A 27,815-nucleotide genomic window follows, 5' to 3' on the forward strand; every position below is an offset into this window, starting at 1 on the left:
TGTGTCTGGCATGGTTGACATAAGTGACCCAATATCTAACCCACCTTCCACATAGGTCCACTGCATCTCTGTCACAGTCCCTGACCATTGCTCTGGGAGAAACACATCCTCAGGCAGCTTCCACGGGACATCTCACAGCTGCAATCCACTCCCCTGGCTACCAATGAAGACTTACTTTGGAGTGACTTCAGGCCAAATGCAAGAGGTCAGTAAGGGGAAGATGTGTAGCACAGAGTCCCTGAACAGGCAAGGTAGTCTTGACTACAGCAAGGAGGATGACAGAGACACTCTCATATTGACCTTCACCCTCTGCAATGTGAAGAAGACTGAGCTCTCTAAGACAGCTAGAGTCTTTGAGGTACAGACTCCATTTTTGACCTGTCATTCCCTGCCTCCAATGACCCACTTCTACTGTCCCTATTGCCTTCACCTCTCCCATACTGCATCTCCCTCTCTCACCTTTCTCTCTCTCACTGTCTGTGCTCTTGGTCTATTCTTTCACCTGTCTTACTCCTTCCTTCTTACTCCTGTTGTGCTACAGCTGCTCAGAGAGCTTGGCTGATCTCCCTAGATGGAGAAGGAAAATTTTCCGAATGGAGGAAGCAGCTATTCAGTTATTTAGAAGAATCATAATTTTATGCAAGTGCAGATACTGATTTGTTGCTTCTTTGTAGCAACTGTTATCAGCTATGGCTGAAAAACAGGGCAACAGTACTTACATGTGGGGATGTTAGGAGCCGAAGATTTTCTTCTGCATATTCAACAGGAAAAATAAAGAATACTAGAGCTGTAAACCACAGAGGCATTAGGTATTCTAAGAGCATGAAGTATCCCTACCAAGAGCTCACTCTTATCTGAGAAAATGAATAACTCAAAGCATTGTGTTTGTAACTTATTTTTAATTATTTGCAATTATTGACTGATTACAGTGCTATTACACATCAATAGATCTGCTTCCATTCTGCTAGGCTCTTGGGAGTTATACTCATTTGTTATTTCTGACAGATAAAATGCTGCAATCAACAGCATCTCATCTTTCATCTCTATTTCCTTCTACCTAGTTACACGGTGCTTAATCTAGCACTGTCTGTGTCTTCCTTATAAATAGGGCATTACAGGGCTTCATTGCTTAACATGTACTTCTTGCTAAGATTTTTTAATCACCTTTTCAAGACATTACAGAACTGCCTCTAGACTTGGCTTTTCAGTTTTTGGAAAAGCTACACCATATTAACATCTAGCTCTTGCAGACATTCGAAACTCAGATCCATCACTTTGAAACCAGGAAAATAAAAAAGCTCAAGAACTGTGCTGATGATCTTGACATTTTTGTTGAATGTGAAGTTCATAGTGCTGATGTTAGTCGCCTTATCACCTCCTTAAGAAGAGTAGCAGAGGATGTGAAAACTGGCAAAGAAGACAAAGGTAAGAACCATATGCGTATGCTAGTTCTGTTTTATTTCTATTTGGAGTAGGATTTTGTTGTTGGTGGTTCTTTTTCTATGTTTATTTTTTTAATTATCTTCAGCTGGAAAGCAGACTTTTTACCCCATGTGTGGCACTTTACTTGGGATCATTCCCACTGGTATGAGAAGGGAAGCATTTTGACATTGTCAATGGAACAGAGATGAGAAGAGTGTTCCAACAAGAGGGAAATGAAAAGAAAGAGCAACAAAAGAAGAAGCTTGGGAGAAACTCAAAACTCTTCAGTGGTAGCAAACCTGTGGACTGAGAGCTGAGAGAATGGCATAGATCTGGCTGCTAAGAGGCTCTACAGAGTAAACACAGACACTTGCTGGCAGTGCAATAATATGGCAGTCTGAGTGTTTTATTTGCTTACAGTATACGGTGTTAGTTTTGTTAAAAAAAAAAAAAAAAAGCTGTAGTTGTCTGTTTACAGTACCCTGGCAGCTGCCATTTACTCCAATTGGACTCTCAGGAATTAGATTGCTCCTCCACTTGAAAAGAACTAAATGCAACCAGCTGGAAAAAGCTTCCAGAGTGTAAGAGGGAGAGAGGATCAGTAGAAAGCCTTCAGGTAGTGTTCTGACTGGTAGAAGCAGGAGGTGAGCTTCTTGTAAAATGCTGCAAGTGACTACTCTGCTGTCAGCCAGCTTTATTTCCATAGGATGGAAAGTGAATTTGCCAGAGTTAGACTGCTCTTTGTCCTGTTTACAGGCAAGAAAGGGAGTAGATGGGTATAGGAAATTATTAGAGACTTCTCACATAATCCTGGGGAGGCCAGAGGTGTCCTTGGTAGATAATAGAACTGGATCAACTCATGTTTCTCTGAATATGAAATTGCCTTCAGGCTTCCTATAATTGCCAAAGCCAGGCAGCAACACTCAGGGACTTTTAGCTAATCCAGTCTTGTTTGGATACCTTTGGGTGTTTCTTGAAATTCACCTTCAGGCTAGTGATGAAAGGCAGTCCATGCAAAGCTGCCACTGGGGACTGCAGAAAAAACAGAAGAATATCACTGTTGTCAGGGCAAGTGGAGAGCAGAGTTGGCTTTGGAGATGGAGTATTTCTTTAGGATTTCCTTGGGAGTTTAGAAATTTGTGCTCAGAAGAAATTGTATGTTTCAGATGCACTGGAGCTAGGATCTATGTATAACATGGTCTGATAAAAGATTCAGAAAACAAAAAAAGGGAGTGATGTAAGACATCTGTTAGACTTGTATTTCTTTGTTCTTATTGCAACATTGGCTATAATTGGATGAAAGAACTGGAATTTCCCAAAATTGGTGTGCTTTTCTAGCCTTATACTTCAGTAAAAATGTTATTAGATGTAATTTCACAGGGCTAAGGCTAGATTTGCCATTCGGTACATAGATGCCTGGTTTCCTCTTGTCAAGAATTAGATTCAAGTGACTCCTGAAGGTCCTTCCCTAAGCTGTAATGACAGAGTCTGACTTCAGCATGTCTAATTTCCAAAAGCATCATTATCTTTGTCTTTCTTCTGTGGTTTTAAAATTAATTAATTATAAATGCTAGGATTTAAATTAAAATTAGTACTGTACAGATATTCTTCTAGTCAACAGAAAAGTTCCTCACATCAAGGGAAGGAAACTGTTGGAAACGGAGCAAGTGCTTGATTAATTTTCCTGGGGAATAAATGAATAAATACATAAATAAAAAGAGATAGAAAAAAGACAAGATTCTTGGCTTGTTTTGTTTCTAGAAAGTTCACATTTTCCTCTTGAATTGCTGTTTTCAATTTTAACAGTACAAAAGTTTAAGAATACTTTTTAGACAAGATCAAAATATTTTTTGAAATCGAAAATGTAGATCAAAATTTGTTGTACTGTTTCAAACAGAAATCTCATTTGTCTAAGATGAAATATTTTTGCCTTTAAAGCTTGTTTGTCCTAATTAAAACTGATGATTTATCCTTAAAGTTCATTTCAGTCCATTTTTCATCCAGTCTGGTAGCTTGGTCAGCTAACTGAAACTCGATTATTGACATATGGAGATAGATAGATATGAATATTTATATATTCAATGATGAAAATAAAATTTGTAATCATCCACAGAGCTTCTGCTTTCTATGCATCTTCTAAATTATTTGATCCTATTTCATTTAATTCTTACTACTTTCTCTACAGTGCCCTGGTTCCCCATGAAAATACAAGATCTAGACAAATGTCACCTTCTGATCACAACGTACGAACCCAGTTTTGACCATGGTCACCCTGTAAGTTTGAGGTCATGGTTGGTTGATTGGTTTGCTTTTTAAAAGGGAACCTTCTATAAGCTTTTTTTTTTTTTTAATATAATTTAATTTATTTTTATTTTATTTTATTTATTATTTTTTTAGGAGAACTTCAGGAACAATTGAATAATCTGGAAAAAACAGCAAAGAGAAGCCAGATAAAGGCTGATATTCAGTGAAGTTAGGGTCTGCAGAATGAATAAGTTAATGACAAAAGCTCGTAAGCCTTGATTCACAAAAGTAAACATGATTAAAATCAGACACATTATAAGGTCATTTCAATTTAATATAGTCTTTAGCTTATGTTTTCATTTCATTGATTAGTTAAAATAAAAATCTCTACTTTATTATTTCATCCCTAATTTCTTTGAAGTATACCCACTTCTTACTAGCTGGTCCATCTAGTCTTCAATTTTCTCAGCCTTCCACATTTTTTATTTCCTATGTTTTGACTTTTCAAATACTTTATGTCTGCATTTTTAAATTTGCATATGCCAGGAATCTCATTCAAGTGCAAATGTACAGTGGACAATAATGAGAACAAGCAGCAAAGAGCTAGTCACAAATAAATACCAGATCATCAGATTCCCACAGAGAGAAGTATGATACTTAAACTTGAATAAATTGCCTAGACAACAAATAAATCAGTTATATGGCAATGCAGATTAATGGACGTAATACTGGAACTAAGGCTTAAATATGACAGAAGAGTCTCAAAATGTCTATTGATTTCCACTGAAATATGCATCTAAAATTTAAATTTGAAGCAAGTTTCAAAAACTATAATTCTTATTTACATTTAACTTTTCCCAAGTTTTCTGACAGAATTATGGCAGTATCTTTCTGTCCACAAAATATTGTCAGAATGGTTGTGATGTGCTTTCCTTTGTATTCAGGCAGTAGATATTTGTTATGAGTGGACTACAAATAGGGCTTTACTAATAACAGTTTTGCATATGTACTCAGCCCTGTAATATCTGTGGGTGCCAGGCTCTGCTGCACTAGGCTCAGTGCTTGAGGTATGTGGGTCAAAAGTGAGAGCCGTGATGGCTGAAGGACAAGCAGATTCCAGCATTTCTTTTTTTTTTAACCCTGGTTTTCTGGTGGTTTATTTTTCTTCCCCCAATATAAGGAATCAGTAGGGCTTCTTGCTGTTTTACAACTTGATGAGTGTTTTTTGTATCTGTGATTTCCGTTTGGTTCTGGGGATTTTCTCACCATACCAGAATTTGTGGAGGGATGATGCAGGCTCTCAGCATGCCCCTTGGTAGCCTTGTCCAGCAAGTAGGTGAGATAACTGAAAACTGGGACAGATCCTGTGCTGATTTCTCATGTAAGAAACAAGAGAAGGAATTCTGCAGACATCTCCCTGCTGCTTGCAGTGTTACTGTGCCAAGTGAACAGGAGCTGGAGAGTATCAGAACTTCACTTAAAACACCTCTTTTGAAAAGGACAAAGGAAAACTTGGAAGTCAGACTCAATGACACTTATAGGTCCCTTCCAACTTGAAATATTCTATGATTTTATGATTCTAATATCTAGAAAATATAGAGTAGGAAGAGAGAAAATGCAACATAGAGTCTACTCCAGTGATGATAGTTTTAAGACAAAGTACTGGGAAAAAGCACAAATGGTTTTCCAGATTTAGCATAGTGAGGTATGAACTGTGTACAGACGGATAAGGGGGATCTGAAGGGCAACTCCCTGACTCCATCTCTGAGTGGAAAAAATATTTAAAAAAAATTAAAAATAATCAGGTCTATCTTCTATTTTTGATAGTGATTTATTAAACTAGATGTCTCTAGGAGATCTTCAGATCATCCTTAACAAGGACATCAGCATCAAATTGGATTCAAGATGATCCATGTGCATCCCATCCAACTCAGGATATTCTATGACTCTGTCTTTCATTCTTCCCTGCATCTTTCTGATAGAAACATTCCAAGTATTTTCATGCGTCTTTTCTTATCTGACTCTGAGGGGTTTTTTTTCCTCATGAGACTAATGAATGCATATTTGAATGGATTATTTGAATAAGATTAAGTTCCGCCCCTATTTTGCTAAATAGAAGGTGTGAGTAGTGAATAGAGTGAGTGAAAGCATAAGCAGTGTAGAATTACTGAAGTACTGAGTGGGGATAAATTGAAGCTGCAGAATGCCTAAACTTAAAGCAAGTTAGTTCAGGCACTGGAGACCATTTTTCTGTTGCAGGAAGGAGCACAAATCAGCCTTACTGTGCTGCTGAGCATGGCTCAATATGGGCAGGTTGGAGGAAAGTATCAAAACATGATAATAGTTGGCTCAGTAGACATTTTGCGTACCCATTTACTACTGAATAGATAGCTTAGGCTATCCATCTCAACAGATACACTTTGTCATTTACCGTCTTCTTAAGAGCTGAAAAAGGAAACACGTGACACAATGACATCAGTTGCTGGGGCACTCTTGACACTGATTATACACTGTTATGCTTCCTTGGGTAAATTTGTGCTACAGAGACAAAAATGAAAGGTCCTAACAACAAGAAGAGCCTGGTCCAATGGCTTTATGTGCGCTTTACATGGACATACTGCAGCTACTGACAAGCAATGGTGGCATCAGATAACAGAATGATAACAGAAATCCATAACACATGACAAAATATAAACTTGCTCTTGAGAACCAGTTCTTTAAATTCATGCCCAGAGTACTGATTAACTGTAGTATTACTGCTATTAGTGCTACACTGAAAATTATGTGAATAAACCTAAGGGAGAAAATTGGCTTGAAGAAGGCAAAATGGTTCCAGAAAGTTCTGATATTTGAGAATAATAAATATTTGTACAGTGATGCTGATCAACTCCACTTTATGAGTTATATTAGTAACATTGCACCAGATTTCAGATATTATTCCTGTTATGAATGATGTAAAATTCAAAGGAACTTGATTCCGCATGTTTATTCATATTTAATAGCTGGAGAACACTGCTTGAAGCTAGACTTCTAGTAAATACTGAGGAGGAAAAAGAAAATTTCCATATTTAATAAGTAAACTGTGCTTTTCAACAGACATCTCTGTATGTATCTTTATTATAACATGGCAATAAATGATCATGAGAAAATTCAGCTGAGTGCACATATTTTTCACTATTAAGTGGTCGTTCCAATGATTTCTAGACAGTGAAGACTCCTTCTTTTCCCACTGTTCAGATGTAGTGTACTTTATCTGGCAAGATGATACCAGGCTTAGTACCACTGTGTTCATCACTCTTCAGTGCTGAAGCTTTTGTGCTTAGCATAGGAATGCAATGACTTAGAGATTCAATTTCCTTCCAGTAGAAGAGACAAGACACATATAATTCAATTATATTTTCAGTGTGATTTTCATTTAAATTTGACTGTAAGTTTAATGGTCTGTGATGTAGTGAACAACTCCAAAACTTTTCCACCAAGCCACGTTAATTTCTTTTCTGGCATGAAGCCCAAAATTTTCATCAGAATGTCACGGATGTTACTGACTGCAGACTTTGGCTTGCCTTGTTTAAAAGGATCAGGATTCGTTGCCTCAGAGAAAACAACTTACATGTGGTTTAGTTATTTTGAATGCTCATGCCAGAGAATTCATTCATGCTCTGAAATATCTCTTAATGTAAAGCTTTTTTTATTTTATTTTATTTTATTTTATTTTTTCCAAATTATTTTCTAATCCAGGGATACACTGACCTGGAGTACAGGAAACGGAGGGCATACTTTGCTGACCTTGCCTATAATTACAGAGTGTAAGTATGAGACTGCTGAAGAAATGCCTATCTTTCACTGTGTACTTTCAGATATTGTAATGTGGAAGAAATACCAGAGACTTAATATTTTGTCAGTGTACCTATGAGGCCAACTGACAGAAAACAGAATCTAGAAACAGAACCTTTACCTTCAGCTAAAATAGACTTTTCTCACAATACAGCAAATATATCTTAAGATAAATTAATGAGGCTGAATATCCATCTCACTGACTCTTATCAGAGGTAATTCCTTCATATGAGTCTTTCTTTTCGACTTTGTGGCTTCTTTTAGCACAAGTTCCTAATCTGAAGTTGGTCCTTCTCAGGAAACCATGAGGAAAAATGTTTATGACATTCCTTGGCAAGTTTTTAGAATGTGTTTTTGACAAAGAAGAATTACTATTTTTATTATTTGTTTGTCAAAATGTCTATGCCCATGAAGATTAATATTCCCAACTAAATTTTTCCTAGTTGGAGTAATGCTATCAAGTCTACAGACAGAAAAGCCTAGAAAACTCTCATATCTCATGTGTATGAATGAAAATGTTCCTGAATGTCTGTCCTTCTCCCTAAAAAAATCATTAGAATCACACTGCTGTTTGGGGGAGATAACTAGATGCTTAAAACAGGTTGTGGATGATCAGTCTCACAGAGTCCAAGAAAAGGTAAAATCTCCCAAGTCAGAATATCCAGAGAGAATTCTGTTTGACAATAGTTTTCTCACTGCCACTACATGTTATGGATAGTCCATCATAAAACAGCAGAAGTACAGACTCAGCTGACTCAGAGCTATTGCAAAAGTGATAGTGAGGAAGAGAAGAGATCCACCAGAGAAACCAGTAGTTTGCACCTGGGCAACTCTGTGCTGATGTGTTTGATAATGATATTGTGCTGTTCATGTCCTTCAGAGATAGATCATCCAGACACACAATGTATGATGGTTGCTAGATTGAATTCAGCAGAGGTGATTAATTTTGAATGCCTCTCTTTTCTTCTGCCAGGCATAACCTGTCTTTCTTTCTTATCACATCTCTCTGTTTTCTTCCCAGATTTAACAGAGGTGAAAATATACACATTAGAATCTACCTAGACTAATAAGAGATTAATTATGAACTATTTGCCGTTTCTATATTCATTACAGCAAACGTTCATTGTACAGGTAAAGAAAGAAATTCTTGAAGTTTAATTTGAATCTTGCTTTAGAAACATGCATTACTTCCTCTCTTCTTTACAGTGGGGACCCTCTGCCTCATATTGAGTACACAGCGCAGGAGACTGCAACTTGGTGAGTTTGTCAATTATACTCTGACTCCTGGACCATTCCATTATAGTACCAGGAAGGATTGGCAATACGAAGTAGTTATTCTGAAACCATGTTTGTCCACCTCAAATTTTACTTCATAGTTAAGCATTTATTTTTGGTCATTTGTTTTACAGAAAGCCATTCTCAGAGCTGAAACTAACTATTCACTTTCTAGAGCAAAAAGCATTGTCCTGACCATCTCCCTGCAAGACCATTACATCAAAATATCAGCAGCCAAAATCACCTGGAGTCTATAGTAAAATATCTTCAACCTGGGAAAGATGCCACACGTACACATAACAGTCTTTTTTCAGTTTGCAATTTAAATGGAAAGATGGCCCAAAAGTGGGGATAAGGAAGAATGCTGGGGAACTAAAGAAGTGAGAGTATGTCATTTGTCCAAATTACATAGGAATTTTATTTCAGTGTCAGGTATTAAATACATATACTAGATGTCTCATTCCAGGACCTCAACCAAAGGACCATCCCATTTTTACAGTGATTATTTTATTTTAAATAAAATTTACCATGCTGCAGAAATCTAGATGGGCGTTGCCCATAATCACATAGAGAACTTGAATCTAACTCAGACAGGCAGTCATGTTTTTATTAAGCTCTAATAGATTTTTATAAAAATCTTTCAGTTGTCAAAGATTGATGGTCAGTGTCATGCTCATGATTGCTACTGCTAGCCAGCAATCTTGGCATGCCAACTTCTGTCATTCCAGTTTTTCTCCACCTGGAATTAGTTCTGCTGTGGTAACAGAACAGACCTTTACAGCAGCATCCGCCCATTTCCCCAAAAAGAAAGCCCCAGCAATCCAGGCTGCCTTGTCTTGTGAAACTGCTTCCAAAATTAGACCTCTCAATGGTTATCACAACTCCCCAGAGCTGTGACCTGAGGTCAGGTAACAATGGAACAACAGAATATAATTGAGAACGGTGCAATCAAATGGGAAATTTGTAGTACAGACTAAATTCCCTTGGTGTTCACTCTGAAGAGCTGTTGGATGCCTTCAGTTTGTAGCAACATGGTTATAAAAATGAAAACTAATCAAGTGCAGAAATATGACTTTCAGAAAACAGAGAGTTTCTGTTTTTAAGCAGCAGGCTGTGAAAGGCCCTGAAACTGAGTAATCATACAAGATTTCTTGTGGGCAAAAGATATGACAAGAAAAAGGGAAAATCTAGGGCAAAATTATGGGGATGTACCTGTCACATCTTTATAAGAAAATCTAAATAGTATTGCTGTTTATCTAAATCAATAAGGAAATTTATATAAATAATGGATATTGTCTTTCTCTTCCCATCTGTGGACTGGATGACCTTTAAGTAGCAGACTAATCATCCTTTGTGGAGACAGTCTATGCAGAAAACAATGTGATTATTTTAGAAATTGAAAGGACTGAGTATAGTAATTTATTAATTCTACTTCAGTTTTCTGAAAGATGATCCATGATCTAGGTTCCTTTACAAACAGACTAGCACCTCCAAGTGATGGGGCAGCACATCTTTATGAGACACTACATTAGGGTAAACTAAACTGCTCTCTGGAAGTGTCTGTTACTCTCTTTTAACTTTTGAGGGAAATTAGATGATTGCCTCAGTGGTACTTAGAACGGATGCTTGACTTAGGATAATTCACCTCCCTGAGACTCTGTTTCTGTGGTAGTCAATGTTTGGACAAACAGTAGAGTGATTATTAAAAGGGACCATATGTGTAAACAGTTCTGCCCTCTCTAAACTCCAGTCCAGAGTAGAACTGTGTACTAGTTCAGATGCTGTGCAATACTGCTGAAGTCAGTAGTAGTCTGGGGGGAATAAGCCAAGGCAACGTTTGAACTCTAGTTATCCTCATTTTTTCCTAATTCTTCCATGGCCCAGTCTCCTGCAGCTTTTGCAATAGTGACAGCAGCCACTGTTTCCCTCTGTTCTTTTGTTTTTATTCCTCCTAAGTTTTGTGATATATATTTTTTTCTCCTTCCCCCTTCATTCTGATTCATTACTCCCACATTGCATAAGACATCCCAACAAATGGACAGATACATTACAGGGACTGCCTATCACCTCCATATCATCAATAACATCAATAATAATAATGTTATTATTATTAATAATAATAATAACACAAAAAACAACAACAAATCCATAGCCATTATTTCCAAGAATGATCTCAATTTTCATAAAAATTTGAAACTATAACTGTTTCTGTTACTACTTGTTAGTTTTGTATTAGTTTTTTAGAGTGTCACGTATGCTTGGGGATTATGCATCTTTAGGTCTGTCAGTAGAGAAGAATTGCTTTACTGTGGTGAGAAACATTACACAGCTCCTGCTTTTCAGGAGAGAAGTCTACAGGAAGCTGAGCAGCCTCTACCCTACTCATGCCTGTATGCAATACCTGGATGCCTTCCAGCAGCTGGAGAAGTACTGTGGCTACCAAGAGGACAACATACCTCAACTTCAGGATGTGTCCAGATTTCTAAAAGGCTAGTCTCTTTGAATGATGACTTGTTCTTTGGTTTCCTGAATATTTGGTGATAGCAGGAAAGTTGCATGGAAAAGAAGGATCTGAGGTTGTTAGCTGACTGCCACCTGAACATGAACCAGCAGTGTGCCCAGGTAGCCAAGAAAGCCAGAGGCATTCTGGTTTGTGTCAGAAATACTGTATTCAATAGGATGAGTGAGATGATCATCCTTCTGTACTGAGTATTGGTGAGGACACACCTTAAGAACTTTGATCAGTTTTGGGTCCTTTGCTGCAAGACACTGAAGCCCTAGAGTATGTCCAGAGAAAGGCAAAGGAACTGTATAGAGTCTGGAGCACAAGCCTTATGAGAAGCAGCTGAGGCTGTTCAGCCTGGAGAAGAGAAGGCTCAGGGGGGACCTTGTCACTCTCTACAATGACCTGAAAGGAGGTCGTGGTGAGGTGGGAATCAGCCTCTTCTGCCATGTAACAATGATACGAAAGAGGGAATAGCTTTAAGTTGCACCAAAGGAGGTTCAGGTTGGATATTAGGATAAATTTCTTCTCAGATAGAGTGGTGCTGCACTGGCATAGGCTGCCCAGGGAGGTGGTGGAGTCACCATATTTGGAGGTTTCCAAGAATATTGTAAATGTGGCATTTTAGGGACACAGTTAGTAGGCATGGTGCTGATGCATTGGTGGTTGGACTTGATCTTAAAAAAAAGAATGCCTGTGGTACTATTATTAAGCCACAGGATTAATATGATCTCTTGATCAATCAGCTGTGTTAGTCAGCTGATTTACTTCTGCTATCAAAATTAACTAAAGAAAGGCTGTCTTTGAAACCTCCTTGTTTATCCTGAGTGACAAGCAGATGTGCCAGAGTAGAAGACAGCTGCTCACTATGCCAAAACAAGTAAATAAAAACTTCAGCTTAACTGTATATAAATTCAGTTTAAATCTAGTGTTCAAGAAATAAAGTGACCTGCTCCATGCTCCAACAGTAAGAGATTCTAGTAAACTTAATTCAGCTTTCTGTGCCTGAATATGTTTCCAAGACACTACCAATTTTAGTAAAGTTAGTCTATCTGATGATAAATATTTTATTACATCTTTAGTATAAGAGAGTGGGGGGTTGGCTTATGAATTGCATCTCTCATGTTCATGCCAGCACCATCACATCTAGTTGTAGGAATTTTCACATGTACTATGTATTTTCTTCCGTATATTCTCCTCTATATTATTCCCCTATTTATTATTCCTCTATTCTATATCTGTTTTTTTTTTCCTTGGGCTTATAAATATTTTTCTCATTAAGTAGTTTATCTCATTTTGTTTCATTTTCACAGCAGTTGACAGCAGAGAGCTCCAGAAATCATGTGATACTGATCTGATTGCGACAGATATTCAATACTCTGTAACAGAATCAGCTGACTACAAAGCAGGATAGTTTAGGACAACTTAAGAATGTCCTGTCATAGTACTATTTCTCTTGCTCACGTTGTTGACAGAATTTGATTGCATGGAGTCTGGATCTGTTCAGTTCTTTTGTAGGCTCTTGTTCTAAACTTTCTCCATGCTTTGCAAACTTTGCTAGCAATAAAAAAATAAAATACTGTAAAAATGGTCATTCTCACAATTCTTCTAGTAAAATTTGAGATAATATTCTCAGGGAGTTTAAGCTTAACTACTTCAAACAGATCATAACTTGTGTAAGCTAACTGTCCACATTATTTATCTAACTGGGAATGAGAATCAGGCATATCAGGCATTTTATTCCATACTGGCATGGCTGTCCAAGGAAAATGGAAAGAATGGCTCTCTGGAGTGCTGCTTCTACCCTCCTTAAACTGTAGATAAAATCTACTGATTAGCTTTGAGACTTTCTGATTTAAGCACAGACAGATCAGAGTTGGTACAGTGTATTATGTTTACATATAAAGACATTTAAGAGTCAGTACAATATTTTGGACCTATGGAGGCTTTGAAATGATATGCTCCTTAACTTTAATGATTCTCTCTATTATAATTGTTTCACTACACAGAATATTTTTAGGATAGCATTAAGATTGACATTATTGCAAGATTTCTTTGCAACAAATACTGTCTAAATCACAAGTATTTGTAGAAGCTATGTTAAAGGCAACCTTGTGTCAAACAGCCACTGAGTGAAGGGTATGATTTACAAGGAATTATTCTTATTTATTATTAATTTGGTTGGATTTACCATCATTTTTTGTCAATGCCAAAATTTTTGCTCCTGAAACTCATTATTCAACAGCTTAGGCTTTTTCCTGTGCTATGGATGTGCAGTGTCCCACCAACCAAACCTCATCTAACCTCTAGACCATTAGGTCTCCCAGAGGTCCTTTACATACAATAGAGGAATTTCACTCACTATAACCTGTGTGAAGATGCATGGTGTTGTTTGTCCTGCCACTGGTTAGCTCTGGTTGAGCTCTGAACAGCCTCACTCTTCCAGTTTGGACAAAAATCCCAGCACATACCGTTACTGGACAGTGCCTGTAATGGCTGGACTACTCTTCAGCATATGTGATGATAAGCCTTTGTGTAATAAACTGTGGAGATGCAGAGAGAGAGAGGAATATCCCGGGTGGAAAATTATCATGCTATAGCCAGCCTTGATAGCCAGATGAAATTTCATCTTGACTTTTACACAGCAGTGTCTCTGAACTCTGCCAAGCAATTCCTTTTCAGTTTAATACAAGTAGAAGATCTGTCTAGTGTTACCTAGTCTGGTAATGAGGTTGGTTAATACAGGAATGAACCCTACATCGTAAGTATGCCATAATTACTTAAAATTAATTTAAAGGATTATCCATGTGACAAATTAACATGACAAGAGGTTTATTTGTTTTGTTTTGTTTTGTTATGTTTTGTTTTGTTTTGTTTTTTTTCTAAAGGGTTAAGTAGATGAACCTAGGTACTTCTTTCTTTCTAGGAAAGACGTTTGGATTTCGAAATTCATTGTCCTCTGCAGCTGGAAAAAATTACAGCCAGTGAACTGGCTCAGGCAAACTCACACTACAACATTCAGTACTGTATGTACAAATTTTTCTAGGCCAAGACTTAAGCCTTATGGATCACTTTAGGTCAACTGCTCAAGATCTTATCTTCATCTTTTTTTGACTTCAGAGACCTTTGGACAGCAGATTCAATCAGTCAAACCTCCAATTCTCTACTGATTGCTGGTTTTATTGTGCAGTGATGAAATGAAAGTTCAGATTTTGCAGATAATACCTTCAGCAGATAACTTTTTCCTATGGCTCTAGGCAACTTGCCAAGCCTGTTCCATCAACAGACTGTCTGATTCACAGGCCTATATTTAAAAGAGCATCCCAGGGAACACAAACTTTAATTTTCATTTCCTTTCAGCTCCTCCAACATGGATTCTAAAATAATATAAATTTCCCCAGATCTTCTCATAGTCTTCCAAAACTGAGTTTCTTTAAATATTAGAACTGGTATGATATATTTTTCAGATGGTTCTGACACAGAATTTAGCCCCAAAATTACCAGATCTGAGCTTATCATGTTCTTCCTGATTGACTCAATATGGTATCAGCAATAAGGGAGTCCCCATATTGTTCCAGCTCCTGGCCAGTCCATATAGAGACATAGTTGATGATTTGTCTATTCCCCATAGCACCCTGCTTTCCCAATGGAGAAGGGAAGAGAACTGGAAGATTTTTTCAGCCACTTTCAGTTCCCACGTTAATTCTGATACCTTTGGTTTGTTAATAGATGTAATCTCAATAGTTCTGTTTGCTGTAGTTCAGCTTTTTTGATTTTTTTGTACCCATTAGTTTGAATTTGGACAAGCAATAGAAGATGAGTGTGGTGAATTCTAACTTTCCACTCATAACATCAGTTAGAAGAATTCTTTCTCTCCATTCTTTTTTTTTTGTCCTGAATAGTTTAAGACCCTTTGTTGCTTCTATTTCTTCTGGTAAGACTTTTCCCCTCCCCCCCCTCCCCTCCCCTTCCCTTCCCTATTTAAAGAGAAAAATACTAATAGGCAGACAGACAGGCAAGAAATGCTGGAAGAAATATTAAAAAAAACAACAAATCTTGTAAACAGTTTGGTTTCTGGGTGGGCTTATTTTGTTGGTTTGTTTACATTAAGTTATGTTCCAATCTTCATCATTATACACAATAGGGTACGGATAGGAAAGGGAGAAAAAAGAAGTTTATGATTTTTTAATGTAGTTTTATGCTTTAAAGCAGATGAAATGTTGTTTATGGAAGCTGAGAATGCAACAAAGATTTTGAATATAGAACTTCAAAAAGATTACCACTGGCTCTCTTTAAAAGCAGTCTTTTTTAGTTTTCTTAGCTTTCAGGACCACCAACGTTTCCCATGTTCCCATGCTCTGTTAACCATAGAACTGATTATTTTGCTAGTTGTTCTCACAGACCTTCTGTAGGAATACAAGGTGCCCAGGGATAACACTGGTAGCTCAAGGTAAAAACTAAGTGCAAGTGTTGCATTCTTCTAACCTTTTCTGTGGGCACATGCAAAGCAAAATGTCTATCACTAGAAGGGTATTTAGTTAGTTCTAGGCAGACATGATGGTGAAAAAATCAGAAGGAAAAATAGTTGAGAATAGCTAATTAAAACTCTGACATTAAATGGCTAAGGGCCAAATTTCAACACACTCATCTCTAACAAGGGCCTATTTGTTCTTGCTCCTGAGTGTTCACAGTCTAATGAAGTTCAGATTGAAAGCTAAAACTGACAGCAAGGTTTGCCTGTGCTGATCTAAATAATACATTTGAAACACTGACAAACTGATATGAAGTGTGGGTTGTTTTGAACTAGATGCCTATAGCAGGTCATGCTCACTCTTCACCTAGTTCTGTCTCCAACAGTGTGAAGTAGCAAAGATTTTAGAGTAGGGAATAAGAAATTCTGCAAGATACACTTACACAGCAACCAAGCCTTCCAGAAGAGCAAGGTGCTCTCAGGCCAGTGAGTGGCTGGGAGCTGTCTCTTAACAAACTCCTGTTCATCATCTTCTACACATGCAATAAAGCCATTGAGAGAGAATTCAGAGATGAGCAAACTAGCTAGGGACTGAAAATGCAGGACTGTAGGGACCATGTGTGACCTCAGACACATCATTGAGATATGGGTCACAGCAGATAAATATGTGCAAATGTGTTAGAAATTTAAGCTGGAATGAGCAGGATTTCTGTGCCTCATATCATTGTTCTGTGACTAAATATAGGGTGAGCAGTTAGGTAGTTTTGTGTTACAGTAGTTGGACCCAAAAAGTATAGGAAAACTTAGATATCAATAAGTTCCTACTGTCCTTATGTGAAGGAAGATACTGCAACTGAGTATCAAGGCCTGCTGAAACTGTTTACCTGGAGTGTGTGATACAGTTAACTGTGGGAAGTCCTAAATTCTGTCTCATTTTCATTTGCAGAAACAACAGGTTTCCAGCTGAGACCAGCAGCAGGACTGTTGTCTGCACGTGACTTTCTTGCCAGCCTGGCATTTCGTGTCTTCCAGTGCACACAGTATATAAGGCATTTCTCTTCACCTACGCATTCCCCAGAACCGTAAGTATGATAACCTGGCACAATCCCATCCATCTGAATAGAAAAGATTTTCTCAGGAATAATTCTGGAACTTTATCCAGTAGTCCACAGAATTAAATAGTTTGAGAAACTAGTAGCCAAAGATTTAGAAGGGGAAGTCAAGCATGCAAGGGTGTGGGTTTCTTTCTCTCTTGCAAAGTTGTCTGAAGAAGGAAAAGACTGGAGAATATCTGGTTTAATCTTTTCATGCTGCCTTCATTTACCATCTGCTGAGGTTTGATTCCCTGCTGTGAAACTCTCCCAGTAACTGCTGGCCAGACAACAGCAATTACATTTCATGAGAAATTACAAGTTCACACAGACGGTTTTGTTGTATGCTGGGACAAAACAGGGTCTTTTCAAAGATGTTGTGACATAGGAGACTATTGCCCATGCCATCCCAAGTGAGACAATAGCCAGTGTAGTGGGGGAGAGCTGGCTCTCCTTAGCAGAAGGGAATGCTTTGCCATGTTCTCTGCAAAGCCTGACCAGGTATGGAAGCATCTACCGTGGATTAACTAAAGCAATTACAACCCTCACACTAGCTCCCTATGGCAGTCTGTTGGCTAAAGTCTTCACAGGATGTTCACAAAGAGCAGGAAAACAACAACAACAACAACAACAAAACAACCAACCAACCAACCATCCCTTTATCAAATATGAAGGTCTCTTGTTTTCCAGAGACTGCTGCCATGAACTGCTGGGTCATGTTCCCATGTTAGCCAACAAGGAGTTTGCCCAGTTCTCACAGGTAAGAAGCTTGTTCTGCTGGCTGTTGAACCAAATGCTCTGGATAGCAGGCCAGACATGCCTTTAAGGCATGAAGCCCACCGTGCTTGAGATTCTGTTTAAAATTTGATTGTGTCTAACAGCCTTCAGCAGTAGTGGGCTAGCAGTGCTGCAGTGGTAGCACCACTGTGGACATCTTGTAAAAGGAGGGGCAAGCAACGCTGTGGGACTTCTCTGTGGGAGGGCCATTTCAGCCTACAGCAGGATGCTGTTTGAGCCCTTGTGTGGTGCCGCTTGTTCGAGTGCTCTATTTCCCTGGCTTCCTGTCTCACGCCAAATAAACCCAGCCACCAACAGCCATTGAGCCCCTAGGCTGACTCTGTCTTCAAATGTACATTTTTATCTCACATGATACTTTAATTTTGGCCACCACCACGTCATTCATTTGAGATGTTTTTCTTTTTACAACTCACCAGATTCTCACAGCATTGCTCATACTGGTGAGAAGGCTCCATAAAGCAAACAGAGCTTCTTTGTACAATAAGAATCTATTTAGTATGAGCAGCCAATGTGAACTCAATGACCTAGTATAATTAAAGACTTTGGAACTATGAATGAGCCTCAGAGCCATAGCAGGGGGAAGAAGATAATTCATATTCTAGGCTTATCTGTTAGTGGCCACTGTGAAAACTGGCAGTAAGTGGAGAAGGTTAATTGATGTAGTTCCCTGAATGAATGTCTGAAAAAGAAAGCCAGTTCACCTCACAGGTCATGGTCTGCAATTGTATCAGTGTGGATACATGCCAATTTCCATAAATATTGTTTATTTCCAGATTCAATGTAATGGTTCTTAAAATATCCTGATGGTCTGTAGTTCTTTCTGGAAGAACTCCTCAGTTCAGTGTTAGAACTGAAAACACCATAGAAATAAGAATATAGCAATTATAAAACTTCCAGCTACTCTTTCCCTGCCAGTAATATTGATTATGCAACATGAGATAACATTTACCAAATTTTCACTTTTCCATTTCAAATTTTCACCAAGTATCTTCACAGCTAGCATTCACCCCATGAATCTATTTATTTTTATTCCATTAAGTATGAAAAGATCAATAAAGGATAATAAACATTTTGGTTTGTTTGTATCTCAGGATAGCCAAAATAAGACACCTACAGATTTTTATTGCGGAAATAGTAATTAACAGGGAGCATAGTTGTGACTAAACATCATCATCCCTGCATGTATCTGACACATCCATAGAGGCATACAAAAAGATGAGACGCAGAATGGTAATGGCAGAGATTAAATTCACCTTGTGTTCTTTACTTCTCATGCCTCCCTATAAATCTGTGCCTGGGATAGTCCAGCATTAAGCTGAGACAGTTAACTTTACACAGAGAATTTGAGGATTAAACACTCATCTAATGTGGCTCCCAGTGGTATGTAGCTGGGGGCCAGGGAGAGGTAGGCATCCTGGAAGCCATGGAAGGTCATTTTGGGTGACAAAAACAATGGATAGTCCATGCTATTCATGCTTGAAATGATGTGGTCCTCCCCCTTCCCCTCTTTCTCTCCCTTGGGTTGAATAATCACACTAGTGTAACACTGCCTGCTTGCCTACTTGCTTTAGGATATTGGACTGGCTTCTCTTGGATCATCTGAAGCAGAGATTGAGAAACTGGCTACAGTAAGTACAGGCAGCAGTTTAATATCAGAGGCAAAACCAAGAGGCTCACTGCATATCCTTCACTGTTTAGGGAAGGTTCTTCTCTAATGTCACAGATCAGCCATGCAAAAATGGGAGCATCAGCATAATTGTCTTCTCCACAGGAGCAGTTTAGGGAGGTACTGGAGCAGGAGCTGGAGTCCCTCTGGGGGATCCCAGAAGCACGTGATTCCACTTTGGGGAAATATTTCCTGCTGCTGTAAATATGCTCCTGAATTTGAGTCTCCACAGGTCCAGTGACAGGAGGGTTTCAATTAAGATTCACCTTATAGACCGGATACTCAGTGTGATTCCTGCAATTTCTCCTACACAGAAAGGCTCAGGGCACCATAAGAATTCTGGGCACCCTGTATTCATTGTTCTCACAACATTTGTGAGCAATCGGAAAACAAATACTGTCACTTGGTTCTGAATTGGTAGTTTTCATATATCTGTGAAAAAAAAAAACTCATGCAACCCTTGGCTACCATCTTGATCTGAATGTGGGCCAGAGGACAGATGATTTTCTTCTGATAATGGCAGCCATTTCCCACTCTTGATTATATTTTCAGTTTTATCCTCACCCTCCAGGATCAGACTCATGCAGGAGATGGGGCGAATGGGAGCAGATTTTCACATCTGAAATTCCTCACTCCGTCCACAGGCCCACTTCTGTCAAAGTGGAACAAAGCACAGTTTGAACAAGATTATGGCTCACCTAAAATCTATTTGTATTCAGATGTGTATTACTCATTTCTCAGACTGGAAAGAATGTAATAAGATTAAGATTTGTGTTTTGATTAGTGCTAAGAGCGATATGTGACAGGAAGATATTTTGTGCTATTTCTCGGGTCTTGGTGAGATTGGGTGAAGGGCAATGCCTTGCACAGCACTCCTCTGCAAGTACCCCTCTTTGGCTCAAGACAGGATAAAATTTAGGTTAGCAGATAAGTCTTGATCTAAAATTTTCCAATATCATCTGGGGTTTTGAGAGGTAGAATGATAGGACCTTTTTGAAAGAGCTACCTACAGTTAAGGATCTGTGAGAATACTACATATTAACTTCCATTCAGGTATTCTGAATAGCCTCTCAACCTTCAGATTTTTTAAAAATTAGACATCTAGCCTTGGCTTATTGTTTAGATTTCTTTACCAGAAGATGAATATACAGAAGAAAGCTTAATGGATTTTCTATCCTGGCGCAAGTGTCTACGATAAACTCTTGTTTTGCTCTGAAAGTTCCTATCATATTCCATTGATTATAATAATGTAACTAGCCTAGGTGATACAACAGTATCTAAGCTTTCTAAAAGTTCATTAGAAGTCACAAAACTATACGTTTTGAGTGTCTTGTATTTCCACATTTTCTCAACACCAATCTAGCATCTCAGGGGTCAAGCTGTGTCCAGAATTATTTCTTTACAGTACATTTCCTTATACAGTATAAAAAGGGAAAGGCCAATAGGTTGGCAGAGACAAGAATAGTTTTTATAACTCCACGTCCAGCAGGTAAATATGTACCTTTATTTTCTATTTCAGCAACATAAATTTAGAATTGGTATTACCTTAAAGGGTTCATTGCTACTAAAGAATAAGTCATTCTTCTATTCTTTTTAATGCTATCATATGGATATAAGAGGAGGGAAACTATCGTGTCAAGAACTTCTCTAAGTGTTTTGAATCCTCTGTGGGTGCTTAGCCTTGCTTCTGGGAACTATCACAGTTTGTCAGTTCTCACTGACTATAATGCAACTGAAGGCTAATTTTTTGGAGGGTCATTTGTAATATTACAAAGCAAGAAGTGAACATGACAATGTTTTATTTATTAAAATCTATTTAATCATAGCTATTATTATCAGGCTTGGCTTTTTTGAGGAGTGAGACTAGAAAGGATGTCAAGTTCTGAAAAATACTTATAATTTCTGTGTTTTATACATTGGAGAGAAAAAAATTCTTAAAACCCATAGTTGTATAATTTGTAGAAACAAAAATGATGATGACTAAGGATAAAAGAAGTTAGAAAGAAGGAAAAAAGAAAATCTTAAAAATGAAATGCCTGTTGAGACTATGATTTTCAGAAATTGTTCTCATTTTCAGCTTTATTGGTTTACTGTGGAGTTTGGTCTCTGCAAGCAAAATGGATCCATCAAAGCTTACGGGGCAGGACTGCTTTCATCTTATGGGGAGCTTATGGTATGTGTCTTCTATACATTATCAAAGATTCCTACAATGCAGTTTTCTAAACTCACTGGTAAAAAAAGCAAGATATCTCCTCACATAAGACAATATTCTTTAAGACACTATTATTTTCTTTTTTTGAAGAAATTCATTCTTCCTCACAAAAAGCTGTTGAGTAGAGGACAAACTACTGTAGGATTGTACAAGTTTTCAACCTTGAGAGATTAAATGTGATGAAAGCAAGCAACCTATGAAGTATCAGATTTGTTTCTTATTATTTCTGTTCAGTAGTGATGCAATTGACTTTAATATAGCACTCATGTACTTTTCTAGACTATGCACTAGAGGGCAATATTATGCCTATTATGATCTCAGCTCACAGATGATCTTTGTGAGATTATAAATCTGAAAGTCATTGACTGATTTGACCAAATGAAGTGCCAAAAACCCTGTAAATATGATGTACAATAGCAAATAGAAAATGCTTTAGAAATGTTACATTCAAAAATGCATTTCAGAACTACTTTCACCTTAAATTTTACGCAGATGAAAATTTGTGTATTCAGGTTGGATATTGCTCTTGCTGGACCAAAGCACCCACGGAAAGAGAGATTGTTTACCTATACAGAAAGCTTATAATTTTCACCTCCTTCAGCTAAACAGTTGGTAGAGGAGATATTCTCTTCTCCTCAGTTTTGCTGTACGCTGAAGCTGATGATCTGTTTATAAGTGCAAAAATTCTGATGTCAGTATGTCTCAGCCATCTCAAGTTATGAAGATAGTGGATGCTTTTTGGCATTAGCAAGGACAAAAAGGGTTTTTAACAAAACTGAAATTTCGGGGTAGGGAGAGGGGGGATGACAAAATACTCTTTTAAGACACTTCGTATATTAGAAATCAAAGTTTTCATGAGAGATATATAAAAGCAGATTATAGACTTGTCTATGTACACATAGATGCATCAGTCTACCACACGGCTACATGATACATTTATATGAAAACATGATTTTGGATTACAACATTGGACTCCTGTGATGAATAATTTATACTTTTAAATCAAATACAATTATTCGTTAAACATGATAATAAATGCCTCCAATTCATATGTAGCATTTGTGGTGATATGCACCACAGAACCTATCTTCACAGTATTACCTTTCCGCTTTCTTCTGATGCAATTGAACATGTAAGACATGCCAGAAACACTTGTCTTTGGTGGCTGGAATTGCATGTAGCAGTCTTGTACTTTCCTTCCTCATCAGACACCAACCAAAGTACCCTTCTCTTCACCAGACACCAACCAACAAACTGTTCATTTTTGGGTTTAAGTAGTGAGCAAGAACTGCTTGTTTACAAAACTACTCCACACAACTCAAAAATATAATAGCATCCCTCATTCACTAACTGTTAAGGTTGACTATAGAAGTGATAATCACCCTTGGTTAACAGCTGATTGTTGTCATTACTTTGCTTATCAATATTTGAATGGTAATGTTGCTGGAAAAGCTTTTGGTATAACTGGGTACACTTGGGTCTTCAACTCATTTCTGAAATTACATATAGATGTGATGGCATTTATGCTTAATAGGTAATGAAGAAGTGTTTGCTTCCAACCCTTTGCATACTCACTATTCACATAATAATCAAAACTGTTAAGCAATTGATCAGCAATTATGCTATGTGTCATGTACTGACCCCATGTGAGCAGACAAGTTGTTTCTGTGCACTTTACCTTGAGCATTTGAAACTTCCGGTACACTATATCTATGGCCTTAAACACTGAAGTTTCCTTTTAGGGCAGACTGATTCACTTCATGGATTTTTTATTTGGAACAAAATTGAAATCCAGAAAGTTTCCATTTGATCATTCTAGTCTAGTTTAATTCTGGCTTCAGTATAGGATCAGTGGGAGTGTAAGGGAAGTTATAAGGTCCTATATTTAAGTGATTCCTATCTAGCAACTTGAAAGTACATGATATCTCATTCTTTTTCTCCTAAAGAGGAGAAATATTTGTAATGCAATGGCTATTTATTTTTTAAGAAATCCTTCTTATCAATGAAGGATCCTGGACCAGTTAAAGCAGGTGATTTGGCCTCTGAAAACACACTAAAGTCATGAGTTATTAAGGCCAATTTTTGGCTGCAAGAAGTTAAAAACTAACCAGCTGGAAAGGGTAAGTAGTGTTGCATCTAACTAATATGTGAGAAATTAGCATCAGCAAGGCTTCTATGAACATCCCTGATTTGCAGTCTGGATTGACTCTTGGTGTGAGCCTGACTATAACCCAGGGAATTCTTCAAAATGTTTTCCTTTTCTCCATAACACCCACCCTTACCAGTAGGAAGTCTATTTCAGGTAGTTATTTTCTATGTACGGAGCTGACATTGCCCAAAAAATAACTTGGAGAAATGCAGGTGATGAAAGGTAGAGGTGAAATGACCCCTATCTGGTACTTGCACTTATCTAACAAATTATTTAATGACAGCAGCTAGGTATCAGAAAGGACAGGATAACTATATCCAAGTCTAAACTGAGCAGTTGTAATGGGTCTGACTGCTGGCCAACCTTGCCTCTTCTGAACTGTAAGAATTCCTCCCCAATAGCTCTCAGCATTGGACTGTTTATTTCACTATACTTTGTCAGCTGTTCTGCATTATCCAAAATGCTTCTCCTGCTAACATTCAGCTGGACTCTGTCCTACATACTGTAAAATCATATGGCTCATACCACACTTCTGGCAGTGCTCAGTGCTACATATGCTTTTCTTGCAGCACAACAAGTACTTAACTTGTAGAGGCCTTTCAGGCCATCCGGTTTCAAGCAGAACTTCCACTAAAATCAATGGGATTTCAGCTCTGCTTCAATACTGACAACATAGTGGGACCCCTGTGAGGTTCTGAGTTTCTAAAATCCTTTCCCATTAGTCCCCTGAGTTTCTAAGATTATAAGAGCAGCCTTATGTTTGTGTATATCATCCATCTTAGGCTGTATGAGTGCTCTCCAAGGTTTACTCTTCAATTACAAACTGCAAATGAAGAACAGGAAAAATACAATCTTTTAGCATTTTATATTCTTGTTCTTATTTTTTAAAAAGTGTATGTGAATTTTTGCACAAGTTATGCAGCAAATTGGCCTACTGGTTGGGGCAGGCCTCCAATGGTGGAGAGTTCAGACTCAGTTCAGTGAAATATGCAAAAATGTGCTTAAGGGGACTGTCTGAATAAAGTCTTACAAAGCGTCACCCAGTCTTACCAGCTCTTTACAAGTACCATGGGATTTGGCATCTGCATTATGAAATAGTGAAAGGAGCCTTCTGAAGACTGGGGAAGTAGAGAGAAATACAAAAAAAGCGGCCAGAAAAATGGACTACTACAAAAAGACAGTAGGGAGCTCTCTGTCCAGGCTGAGGATGAAAAGAAAGGTCGTGCTTTGAACTAGGTAAGTTTACTTTTCTTGTCAGCATCAAGAACATTTCACTCGAGTGGACATAGCACTCCCCATTCTGGCTACTTGGAAATCAGCTTTTAGGCACATCTGCAGTGCAGTTCAAATGGTACTGGAACTGATCTAGTTTTAAGCTATCTGATTTGGGTTCAGAAGAACCTGTGCAGAACTTCTAGAGGAAACTCTACGTGGTCCAAAGGCACACATGGAGTACAGTGTGCATTTATGTTTTGAGTGTTGGGAAAACTTCAGAAGTGCTTAACTGGCACGGGAGCTGTGCTGAAAACGTCAAGAGCTTCCCATTTATTCTTCAGTGCAGAAGGAGATATGAACTTTGTAACATGGCCTAGGGAATTCAAAACAGTGCTGTGCAGTACCATGATTCTTCTGTGATATTGGTTGAAAACAGCAGCATGATACTGAGACAATGTTTTTGATAGAGACTCATATCCTAGGGCACAGCATAGACTTCCTCATTCCTGCCTGAGAATGATACCAAATCATACAACACCGCAATATGGGAAATCCTTCTCTCCCTCTCATTCTGTTCAAATGGTATAGAACAGAAAAAAGCAGAACATTTTTGGTTACTAACTGCTATTTATGAAGAACAGGTTTCACTGGTGAAAGAACAGGAATTGATACTACCTTTAACTATTGCACAATGAGTATTTCACAGCCCAGTAGGCTTAATTTTTGCTATGTATAATCACCTATTCTAACCTTTGTTATTCCTGTTACAAAGTATGCTTTATCAAATGAGCCAGAGTACGAGCCCTTTGATCCAGAAGTGACTGCAGTTCACCCCTATCAGGATCAAGCCTTTCAGCCTGTTTATTTCATAGCAGAAGATTTTGAAGATGCCAAGGCCAAACTCCAGTAAGTAATTTCACTGAAGGGAACACACTAGCTTGAATCTTAATCATAAATACAGCTACCACTACTGTAATAACTGTGCTAGGTTATCTTACTCATTTCTGCACAGTGGTTTTCTTAGGGTGAAGATATACATGATAATGTTTAACTGAGACAAGCTTCATAGGAAATCATAGCTATGTGTTCCTGTGCCCTTAATCATCCTTCATCTTTCAGTGTCTCATCTTAGCAGCTTCTGAAGGGTGACTCTGTGTCATTCCAGGCAAATGGGGAATCTTGAAGAATTGACTTACACAAGGCCACATGGAAATTATGTAGTAGGCTCAGGAATTAACATGGATCAGCATGGGGCTTAAAAACAAAATTGCCTTTCTTCTCTGATTATATCTACACAAGAATGCAGACTCAGCATTCACAGGCGATCTAATTTCTACCAAGTAGCTGACTGCAATCTAAATAATATTATTTCACATTAGCTTGAGGTGTTTCTAAATGTTTTTCTGTGACTGCATTATGTAATAAGGGCTTTTGTTTTTTGCCCTTTGTTGTTGTTTTTTGGGTTTTTTTTGAAGGAAACAGTTTTAAATTCTGGGCCTCCATCTCCACCAGTTAGAACAAGAAGACCAATTCTGGCTGGAGGCAGGAGGCTGGTTGAGGAGCTACTGGGAAGCATGCAGGAGTTGAAATGAGGAATTTATTAGGGGAGGAGATACTGGGCCAGACTTCTTCCCAGCTCCCCCCACCTCCTGCCCTGAAGCGTTGTCTGTTGGGGTTATAGCAATAGCAAATTAGGCTCCTCATCTTAAATCTGAGGGTTCAGATTTAGTTATTGTCTTGGCACTGTAAAAACAGCTGAGAACTCACTGGCAGAAGAGAGACTTTCAAGAGCTTTAGACTCAGACAGACCTGAAAAGAACCTAGAAGGACAAAGAATACACACCATAGTCAGACTTAAAGCTTTTTCATACATTTTTTCAAGATAGTTGCTCAGCCAAAGCTCAAAATAACCAAAGACTCAAGAATCTGTCAGAACGGAAAACATAAGGCAACATCAGTACAGGGGGTTCCTACCAGCATGTACTTAATGGAAACAGTCAAAAATGGCAAGCAATCGTGGGTGTTGGCTTTTTTTTTCTTTCTGTCAATGCAGATGGCAAAATAGCCCAGGATGCCTAGTATTTTTAAGATTTTAAGCAGAAAGAGCTACTTCAGGTTATTTCTTGGAAGTGAAGGCAGCAGACATGCTGTGTTTCTGCATTCCTCTAGTTTGTGGTTGTAATAACTCTGAGCTGTGTTAATGTAGAGCTGTGAGAGCTCAGACAGATCTGAGCCAGCCACACTGAAAAGCAGGCAATGCAGATCTTTTGGGCTGCAAAATACTTCAGCTGCAGGGAGGATATACTGCACCAGAAAACTTTGAGGAGTGACAGTAAGGGAGATGTCACAGCAGCCACAGTCAGCCTGAGAAATCTATGCCTACATACTGATAAACTAGGTCCTGAATGTAGTGAAATAGTTTTTGAGCTAGTAAATCTGTCTTCTTTCCTCACAGAAGCTACGCAATGAAGATTAAGAAGCCCTTTTCTCTTTGCTATGACCCATTCACCAGCAGCATAGAGGTTGTGGATACACTGCAGAAAGTAAAGAGGGAAGTCAGTCAACTGAAAGAGAACCTGAAAAACCTCTATCTGGTCCTTGAAAACCTCTCCTAAAACTACAGCCGTACTTCTCACCTGGCACTGATATGTATGTAGGCAGTTCCAGCACTTGAAAATTTAGTGAAGTTGTAGCTGCATGCTAAAATCTTCATCCCACAAACAGCTCTGCCAAGCAAATCTTTTCACTGTAATTTAGGCTGCTGACTTAACCACATTAATGAGTTCCTACTGAATATGCTTTGATGGCAAACAACACCAAATTACTCCAAGTTCTGGTAGGTGAGATGAGCTGCAGCTGTTTGGTGTGTATTCATCTCTTATTATAAATGCAAGATTTTTATTCACCTTTGAATGTTATCTGCCACCTTTTGAAG

The 27,815-nt window shown here is 38.2% G+C and overlaps 1 protein-coding gene across 1 annotated transcript; it reads left to right on the forward strand.

The window, feature by feature from the left end:
• Positions 1–220: 220 nt before the first annotated feature.
• On the forward strand, positions 221–27,495 carry LOC136051455 (tyrosine 3-monooxygenase-like). Its single transcript, XM_065740894.1, has 12 exons — positions 221–358; positions 1,251–1,425; positions 3,608–3,696; positions 7,405–7,472; positions 8,707–8,757; positions 11,119–11,264; positions 16,696–16,831; positions 17,531–17,600; positions 19,210–19,266; positions 21,382–21,477; positions 25,653–25,786; positions 27,336–27,495. Exons 1-12 carry the CDS (start codon positions 221–223, stop codon positions 27,493–27,495), a joined length of 1,320 nt encoding a protein of 439 aa, XP_065596966.1.
• Positions 27,496–27,815: the final 320 nt, after the last annotated feature.

Source organism: Cyrtonyx montezumae, unplaced genomic scaffold, assembly GCF_038088225.1.
Source record: "Cyrtonyx montezumae isolate F1298 unplaced genomic scaffold, pur_monq_1.0 scaffold_3, whole genome shotgun sequence".
NCBI classification, from domain to species: Eukaryota; Metazoa; Chordata; class Aves; order Galliformes; family Odontophoridae; genus Cyrtonyx; species Cyrtonyx montezumae.